The sequence below is a fragment of the Spermophilus citellus genome (assembly GCF_964194105.1).
Source record: "Spermophilus citellus genome assembly, chromosome: 4".
NCBI lineage: Eukaryota > Metazoa > Chordata > Mammalia > Rodentia > Sciuridae > Spermophilus > Spermophilus citellus.
In genome coordinates this window covers 107,831,219-107,840,974 of record NC_138185.1, presented here as the reverse complement: position 1 = coordinate 107,840,974, position 9,756 = coordinate 107,831,219, and the positions used below count along the sequence as shown (strand labels likewise).

At 49.6% G+C, this 9,756-nt stretch overlaps 1 protein-coding gene across 2 annotated transcripts; it reads left to right on the top strand.

Moving 5' to 3' along the window:
- Window positions 1-244: 244 nt before the first annotated feature.
- Window positions 245-9,384, top strand: TBC1D21 (TBC1 domain family member 21; the record flags this gene model as incomplete). 2 transcript variants are annotated; one of them, XM_081290266.1, is made up of 11 exons in its annotated part: window positions 245-304; window positions 2,857-2,964; window positions 3,083-3,186; window positions 4,886-4,980; window positions 5,428-5,538; window positions 5,626-5,726; window positions 6,698-6,794; window positions 7,130-7,230; window positions 8,098-8,214; window positions 8,904-8,987; window positions 9,352-9,384. In XM_081290266.1, 11 exons carry the CDS (start codon window positions 245-247, stop codon window positions 9,382-9,384), a joined length of 1,011 nt encoding a protein of 336 aa, XP_081146392.1. The 2 variants fall into 2 exon arrangements, with proteins under 2 accessions (XP_081146392.1, XP_081146393.1); XM_081290267.1 differs by lacking the exon at window positions 2,857-2,964.
- Window positions 9,385-9,756: the final 372 nt, after the last annotated feature.

Genomic DNA, 9,756 nt, shown 5'->3' with positions numbered 1-9,756 from the left:
CGTGTCTTCTGTGTGTCTCACTTCTGAAGGTGAGCGCTCCCACTTTCTGAGGTCATTATGATGAGGGTTCCAGGGACTTTGTGACACACAGCAGACTGGCTCTGTACAAGTGTGGTTCAGGAGAGGCCAAGTTCCTCTTGGAACTGCAACTCACCTAAGCGGAAAGACACCTTCCCCTGCTAATTGAGCCTCACTCCAAGTGAGTGCTGGTCAGAGGCTGCTCTGAAGACAGCTAGCAGGAGCCATGACCACTCTCTCTCCTGAAAACAGCCTCTCTGCCATGCTGTCAGCCTCCTTCATCCTGGTGTGTGTTCTTCATCGGTTCCAAGTGCAGCCCTTCCCAAACACTGGTTTGCTCTGGGGCCCTTTCCCCTGCTGGGTGGGAAAGGCGAGACCCCTGAGCTGACACAGGCGGTTGTACTTGATCTTACTACCATTAGCAGGATTGAGTCACCCGTGTCTCCTTTTACCTTATCTCTAAGCCAGTGTTATTTTCTCCCCAGATGTAACATTCTGACTTAGTACTGAGTTTTAGATTTGCCAATTCACTCCTGAAAATGCTGGTGAATTTTCTCTGGTGCTTTTGCCAACAATTTCAGTAGGCTGCCACCAGGTGGCAGTAATGCTTTTGTTAGTAAGCAGTTCCAAACCTAGTTAATAAGATTCCTTAGAAATCCGCCCCTGTCATAAAAATTTTCCACACGGTATTTTTTTAAAAAATCATAACTAATTATAATGCCCTCAACCAATCTCAAGTCTCATTAATCATAGTGATTAAGAGAGTCATGCATAAAAAAATGCAAAATGGGCACCTCTTTTCCAGAGTTTTAAATGTTATTGCTTTACTGCAGATTATCCCCAGGTCTTGATTTAAATTTTTTATGTTCTCTGAATTTAGAGAAGGCTAATAATAATAAAATAAGCTGTCACGCAGCATTTATCGTGCACAATGACTGTCCTAAATGCTTTATGTATTCATTCTCACCATAGTCCTATGAGATAGATGATGCTATTATCCTCATTTTACAAATAAGAAAATGGAAGCACAGAGACGTAGAAACTTGATGACAGTCACACAGCTAGTAAGTGTAAAGCTGGCATTCAGATCCATGCAGTGGGCTGCAAATCCATCTCATACATGAGGGAGCCTCCAAGTGTGGAGATGGTCACTTATGATAACAAGGAGAGTGTCTGTGGGTTGGGACAAGGTATCAGGGTCAACCCTGCTTCCCAAGGGTAGGCCAATGTCAATTTCTCTGTACCTTCTTGGTCCTTTACATCCTATTTTGATTCAGAAGATAGAGCATGAATGATTTATTAAAGAATTGATTATTATTAAAGATTGATTCTCAATCCAACCCTATCAAACACACAGTGAAATTATTCCCATTTGGGGCCTATGGGCTCTTATCTTTTATTTCTGGTGCTATTTACTTTCTAATGTCATTCCTCACATGGTCTGTGGACCAGTGTCATCACCAATCACCTGCGAGGTGTCAGGGATGTATGATCTTAGGCCATGCCCTGAACTTCTGAATCAGAATCTGCAGGTAGGAAGACCCTCAGCTGGGCGCCCTGGCATATGCCAGTGATCCCAATGACTGGGGAGGCTGAGACAGAAGTATTGCAAATTTGAAGCCAATCTGGACAACTTAGCAGGACTCTGTCTCAAAATAAAAAAGGCTGGGGATGTAGCTCACTGCCAGAGTATGCCCAGGTTCAATCCCCAGTACTGAAAAAAGGAGGAGGAGGAGAGAAAGAGGAAGAAGAAGAAGAAAAAGAGGAAGAAAAAGAAGACCCTAATGTGATTTGTATGCAAACTTGCCTTGAACACACGTGCTCATATTCAGGTACCCAGGAAAGTCGAGAGTTTGAATGTTAGATCATCTAGTCAGCTGCTGCTCTCTGCCCTCAGCACATCTCTTTGTCTGCAATGTGACATTCAAGATCCTCTTCAACAGGAGGGGCACCAAAGGGAGACAGGAAGCTTTCCCTACTTGAACAGAAACCCAAACTCCTACTTATTATGATATAAACACTTTGAATTGCTTTGCAGGCAAAGCACTTGCCTTCCCCCCACCCCTGACTCACACACAAGCACACACATACAGGTGTGTGCACACACCTTATCTAAACTAGAAACAGTTCCCTGTGATGAACTGTTCTACATTTCCAGGATATATAAACTGGAGCACAAGAATGTGTTTAGTGCATATCTTGTGTTTTTCCACTACCCAAGCAGTTTATATTATTATAGAAAATTTTGAAAGTACAACATAAAGGAAAAAAAATTCCTATTATTCAAAGTGTATCACTGTTGTTTCTGACGTAGAGGATGTTTGTGTAATTTTTTCCCAAACAATTTTTACAGGGGTTAATAAATGTTATATCAAAGGTGATATAGTTTTTATAATATGTGACATAATACGTAGGTTGCACTGTGAGTATGTGGTAGTGCTATAGAGTACAGTACACAGACTATTGAATATCTAATTCCTTATTTTGCTTTTCTTGGTTAACATTTGTATTTTTCCAGATGATTATTCATTCCTTGTGAACCTCTATTTTTATGTGCCTCACAGTATTCCATGGTGTATATAAACCATAGTTTACTTAACTGTTCCTTTATTGGAGCACATTGACTGCTTGTCTTTTCATTTTGGTAAGTAATGTGCAATGAAAATTATTGTGCATACAGGATTCTTTTTTACTTATTTTCAGTAATTTCCTCATGAGTCAGAAGCTGTGAGCTTTGATTTCTATTGCAAAGTGCAGAGCGTGTCATTTAAAATTCACTTTGAATGAAAAGAAAAGCCAAGGCCCCTCACAGAGGGCTGAACTGCTTGTCCTCGTCAGGTGAAGAGAAAACCTCCCATTGACAAGACGGAATGGGATAGCTTCTTCGATGAGAATGGTCACTTGGCCAAGTCACGGGACTTCATTTGTGTTAACATCCTGGAAAGGGTATGGTCCCCAAGCTACCCTTGGCCTTGCCCTGGAACTGGGGGGACAGAAGTGGCTTGATGTTGGGTGGAACTCTTTGGCAGGGCTCCCACCTCCCAAACCCATCTCCCACCCCCAGGGTCTGCACCCCTTCGTGAGGACAGAAGCCTGGAAGTTCCTCACAGGCTACTACTCATGGCAGAGTTCCCAGGATGAGCGGCTCACAGTGAACAGCATGAGGAGGTAGAACATTCCAGATCCTCTGTCAGAGGAGGGTGGCTGGTGCTACAGGTGGCAGGCACTGCCCACCCTAGCCTGCACATTCAGTCTTCTTTCCCTATTTGGACTACTCATTCTGGGAGACAAGACCTCTCCACCCTGTGCTCCCCACCCAGGCCCCTCACACAGCAGGTGCAGCCAGGTCTGAGCCAGCACCTCCGCAGTCAACCCCAGGCATGAGCTTAATCCCAGCACCTCTTCTCATGATCCATTCCCCCTGATCCCATCCTCCCCTAGGCTTGTGATAACTACCTCTGAAGCAGCCCTGGAACTGCTTCTCCCACCTTCTTTCCCTGGCCCCATCCCTGCCCCACCTCTCAGCCCCATGGCTGTGCTGCCTTCCCTGGGTCCAGGCTTCCACCTCCCGACCCATGCCCACATCTCCCCGCCCCCAAGTGCCCAACAGGAGACTTTAAAACATCCCCAGTGGTACAACTAGTAATATTTCAAATAGCATAGTCTTTCCGCCAAGGCCTATCCTGGTCTTGACTCCTCCTGTTTCAGCACCTCACCTTCTAACCGCACTGTCTGGCTGACTGGCACCCCATTTGCTCACCCCACCCCTGCCCCAGCACAGACCATCTGTATTCCATCTGCTCTTGGTCTGCTCTTTGTCTTCCACCCCTACTGGGCCTCCCCATCATCTGCCCTCTCAAAATCCACCCTTCCTCCAAGGCTCAGTTTGGACAGGGGACTTCCTCCAAGCAGCCCTCCCAGACAAGGGAGCCAGGATGTGTTACTTTGCTAACACACAGTCTTTAGAGTCTACCTGTGTTAGTCTTCTAAGGCTGCTGAAACAAAGTTCCATGGACTGAGAGGCTGCCCATAACAAGACAGTTTGTCCCTCATAGTTCTGGAAGCCAGAAACCCAAATCAAAGCATTGGCTTCCTCCGAAGGCTCTGGAAGAGAGCCCTTCTTCACTTTCCAGCATCTGGGGGTTCCCATGTTCCCTGGTGCTTCACTCCAATACACTGGACCCTGGTGAACTGACTTGTGTCCTACATGATCACATGACCATCTATGTGTAACTCTTACAAGGAGAGTTGCCACTGGATTTGTTGTCCCCCCAGAAAATCCAGAATGTTCTCATCTTTCGATCCTTAAATGATCACATCTGCAAAGAACCCTTTTCTAAATAAGTTCACATTCATAGGCTGTAGAGCCCTTCTCCACCTTCCAGCATCTGGACATACCTTTTTCAAGGTTACCGGTCTGCCCAGTATACCAACAAATCACATTTTAATAATAAGCACAAACCACCATCTAATCAAATCCTCCCAATTCTGAGGCGTAGGTGCCAATATCATCCCCATTATACAGATGAGGAAACTGAGATTTAGAAAGGGAAAGTGACATCCCCAAGCTTTGACCCCAGCAGCAGACACTCAGTTATTAAGCTGTAGAGCCAGGATTCAGGTGCAGAGGTTGGCCTGCAGAGCTCAGAGGTTAAACCATCTCTATCTTGCACTCCAGACCCACATTAAAGAATGTTGGGGGCTGGCACAGGATGAGATGAGGGGGAAACATCACAGTAGGGGCAAGGTGGGCCAGGCTGCCCTGTAACCTCCTTGGGCCCAGCAGCTATTGCGGCTATTCAGAGTTCTCTTCCCCTCTGAACAGAGGGAGAGGCCACCTTGCTCAGCCTCGATTCTGTTCTCACAGGAAGAACTACAATGCCTTGTGCCAGATGTATGAGAAGATTCAGCCCCTTCTGGAAAACTTGCACCGGAACTTCATAGAAACTCAGAACAACATTGGTGAGCAGCGAAGAATGAGAGAACTGGGGGGGGGGGGGGGGCGGAAGGGGTGCTTGGCGAAGTCATTCCCACCCCCTTCTCAGCCATTGCCAGGACTGGATGGTTCCTGCCATCCTAGGAACTGCCTTGATTTGTGTCTGGAATTTTTCCATCTACACTTGGCTAATCCACCTGCTAGGTCTGTGGGGTGCCCCCAGACACACAGAACTTTGTCCCCACCCCACCTTGAACTAGATTGGATTTGAATTGGATGGGGCCGGGCATTCCTGGCAGAGGGTATGGCCCAGAGGAGGGGAGAAATCCAGACAGCTGGCGGGCTGAATAGTTGAGTATGGATAACTCTCTCCCAGTACGTCTTAGGGTCAGCCTCTTGGGGTGGGGGGTAAACTTATCCATGGACCCTGTGCTCAAGGTGACCTACTGCAACCCCCTTTGCCCGCGACCTAGCATATGATCTCCAGAGACTCTATGATAAAGATCCCCTGGGGAATGTCCTCATTGACAAGAAGAGACTTGAGAAGACCCTGCTCCTGAGTTACGTCTGTAACAACCAGGCAGGTGAGCTAGAGGACTGCCCCTGCCCGCTTCCAGTTCCTTCCTGGGACCAGGCCCAGCCATCTCCTCATAGTGCCCTCTCCTTTGCAGAATACCAGCGGGGCTTCCATGAGATGGTGATGCTTTTCCAGATCATGGTGGAGCATGACCATGAGATCTTCTGGCTTTTTCAGTTCTTCCTGCAGAAAACAGTGAGGACTGGGTCGGAGCTCAGGGACCCACGGCTCCCCTAACAACCCCTCAGGCTTGGGCAGGTGTTAACAGACTCTGCCATTCTCCTCAGCTCCTAGACAGACTTTTGAGGCACTGAGGAGCCTGGGAAGTCCCCCAGAGGGGTGGCAGGCACTGGAAGGTGAAGTGGGTGGAGCAATGCTCTGGGTCCACCTGTCACCAAATCTTGAAAGAGTGAGTGTGGCTGGCCAGGCCCAGTGATGGCACCCTTTCCTGGCATTCCCTTCCCCTGACGTAGCTCTCCTCCCTGTCAATCCTTGGAGCTCTCTAAGGCTTCCAGAATAAAACCCAGTAGCTTTAGCTAGGCATTCAAGACCTCCCCTTTTGTCTTGGCTACCCACTGCTCCCTCTACATGACCTACACTCCAAACACCTAGGGACTTTGGAGTGCCCAGGTACACCTACTGTGTCCAGGTTGAGGGATATTGAAGGTGCTGTTCCCTGGAACACCCCACTGGGAAGTCTCCTTCCATGCCAAAGCTCCCTCACTCACCTTCTACCCCTTCGACAATGTGCTCACTGCCCTTACCTTTGTCCTGATTGGCCCTGATGGAATAGTGTATATGCATAGAGCTAACAGGTCTCACTAGACTCTGAATCACATTGGAGACATCTCTGCATCCCTAGCCCTATCCACACACACACACACACACACACACACACACACACACACAGTAAGATGCACACAGTACGTCCATGGCCACCCATGCACAAATATATACTAATATACAAACAGGCACACCTGCACACACAGGCCACATCATAGATATAGATGAGTTATGAGTCACACACTCACGCAGTAATGGGGACCTGGTCTAAGGCCAGTTACAAAGAAGGCCCCGTGGTTGGAGCTGGAGGAAGTGGGGCTGATTCTTTTGGTGCCCTCAGCTGAGAAGGACTCGGTTTCCCTCCCTGCACCCACCTCATGCAGGAGCATAGCTGTGTCATCAACATCGGGGTGGGCAAGAACCTGGACATGCTCAACAACCTGATCACTTTCCTGGACCCTGTGTTTGCTGAGCACCTAAGTGAGTGGTCCCCATCTCCTGGCACCTCATACCCACCACCAGGGCAGGCATGGGAGGGGCCAAGCCCAGCTACAGCAGCTGCCCTTTGTCCTGGGAAGAGGGAAGGCTTGGTGGATCTTCTGACCAGGCCCTGGGAGGTCTGCACTGTTGAACGTCAGCCCTAAACAGTCTCCAAGGGCAGGTGGAAAAGTCCCAGCCAGGGTCTTCATGTTTCCCAAGTGGCTTGCGTGCTCTTGGTTATGATCTCATTTGTGTGTGTTGGCTTCATTGTGTGTGCTGTCCCCCTTTTCCCCTGACCTCAGCCTCCTGGGCTGCACCTGCTTCTCTCCCCACAGAAGGGAAGGGTGCAGGGGCCGTGCAGGCCCTCTTCCCCTGGTTCTGCCTCTGCTTCCAGCGTGCCTTCAAATCCTTCGATGACGTTTGGAGGCTCTGGGAGGTGAGGTTCTCAGCTGGGGACCCGTGGAGAAGGCTGCACCTCTCGGGTGGCAGAAGCTGCATTTTCCTTGCCTCTCCTTTTATCCTGGCTTTGGATGGAGCATGGTGGCTTGGGGATTATTGAGGCCAACAACCCTGCTTCTACCTTGTTGGAGGAAGCTAGAGCTTCAATTTGCCCATCCTTCCATTCAAAGCAAAGTCCCACTGGCTGTGCCTTCTGGGCCTATGCATGAGGCCTGGCCGGTGTCCAGCTGCCTACCAATCTGCCCCTTTACTCTCACTGCCCTGGCTGCCCTTTGCTTCACCTTTCCCACTACTAGAATGATGGCCCCCAAGGATACCCACAGTCTTCTGTCATAGTTCCCCAGGGCCATCAACAGATGAACTTCCTTCAGAACATACCCACCACTCATCATTGCCCTACCCAGAGACTGCCACTGCCTTTAGAATACAGCCTGGTGTTGAGTGCCCCATGAGTCAGCTTCCACTGGCCTGGCCCCTCCCTCCTGGACTGCTGGTCTCCTTGCCCAAGTCCATGATCAACACAGGCCTTCAGTGACACCGCTGATTTGTTGAGTTTCTATCAACTTTTGTTTTGCCAAACTCAACTCCCCTCAAATGTTATAGTGTCCCAGTACCCCATCCCACCAGTGAATTCCACAAGGCCTTTGTCTGAATCTCCAGTAGCCAGCATGATGCCCAGAGCCACAGGGGTACCTGTGAGCACTTATCCGAGCAAATGAGTGAGCGAGGCATCAGCAGGCCCAGGAATGGCTGGTCCTGGGCATGCGGTTGGTGGGGCTCACCATCCTCAGGGTGTCAGCAGTCAGGCAGCGGGCCCCAGGCTGAGACCACTTATCTCCCGCAGGTTTTGCTGACAGGAAAGCCCTGCAGGAACTTTCAGGTGCTGGTGGCCTACAGCATGCTGCAGATGGTGCGTGAGCAGGCACTGCTGGAGAGCATGAGCGGAGATGCCATCCTCCTGGTGAGAGCACCCACAGGCCAGGACCTGCCCTGGCCTCTGGTGGCCCCAACACCCTACCTGCCATGGCTGAAAAACCCAGGCTTATGGGGCACTGGGCTTCCATGCCACCTTGCCTTTGGGCAGGAATAGTGAAGAGACCTGAGCACTGAGCACTGTGCTGAGGGCTTTTCCTAGACTAGCTGGTTTAGGCCTCTGACAAGCCCAACACAGAGGCGCTATGAGGACCTTAACATCCTTAGTTAGCATTGCAAGGAGACTGAGACCTTGAATGGTTTAACTTCGACTCTACTGCCTTGTAGTTAACCCTGGGCCCTGGGGCACTCCTGTTGCAGGAGGACCTAGAGGTTTACAACTCTTTTTAAAAATAGAAATCTTTGAGAAAAAAATCCTAGGTGTCGTCCCAATTATAAACCAAGAACTCCTTAGAAGTGCCTGAGACAACTGGTGGAACTCCAGAACACCCTAGACCCCTGTGTGAAAACTGTGTTGATCATTCCTCCAAATATGAAATTTCAGGCACTGTTTCAAGCAGGTTGGGTAAAGGCCAGGGGACACCCAACAACTTCCATGAACAGTGGCCTTCTTCCCTTGTGTCCAAGAGCACAGGAAGACATGTTTGCCTACACACACACACACACACACACACACACACACACACACACAACACAACCCCTGGCATCTCCCTGCAGGCCTGCAACAAACTCATCGACCTTGATGCTGATGAGCTAATCTCTGCCGCCTGCATGGTTTATGCTGAGCTCATGCAAAAAGATGTAAGTTGCCCAATATTTGCCCACCTCTTCCCCCCTCTCCTCCTAGAAGCCTTCCCCAACTTCCCAAACCAAGCCCACAGAAGACACATTCAACCTCAGAAACACAGTCTGTGCTACGTCCTCTGCTGCCAGCCCAAGGAAGTTGTTCTGCATGGTCTTTTCTCTGTGCCCATGTGTAGCTCCACCTCCCTGGATAGATTGGAATTACCACCTCATCCCCATCCCTGTGTCCATCCCCGTGGGTCTGGGCACAGGCCTGGGCACCCAGGAGCTCAGGAGTATGTCACTGGCTGGATGAACTGAAGGAGAGCAACAGACCAATGTGTGTCTCCCTCACTCCTGCTGGAATTCTCCTCTTCTCCAGGTTCCTCAGCCATTGAAGAATTTCTTTCTCTGAGAACATTGATACCCACCATGGACAGGTGCCTTCAATGAACCGAAGGTGGTTCTTCAATCCTGAGGTCAGGATAAAGGCCGGCAGGGTGATGGGGTGAGGGAGCAGGTAATATAGTCATGAAACAAACAGCCTTTGAGTAATGGTTTGTGGTGGCAGTATGTCTCCTTTGACATTAGGAGCTGAGGACACATGGGACTGCACAATAAGAGAGCCTGATGGGCAGATCACTGTGAGGCTAGAGATGTGCTGGGATGAGATTATGTGGGCCAGCAACATGTCCCCAACTGAGGGTTTTCCAGGGCTGCAGTAGATCCATATCTGGAAGCAAATGGTTAAGGGCAGTGCCAACCTTGACACACTTCCAGGCACTTG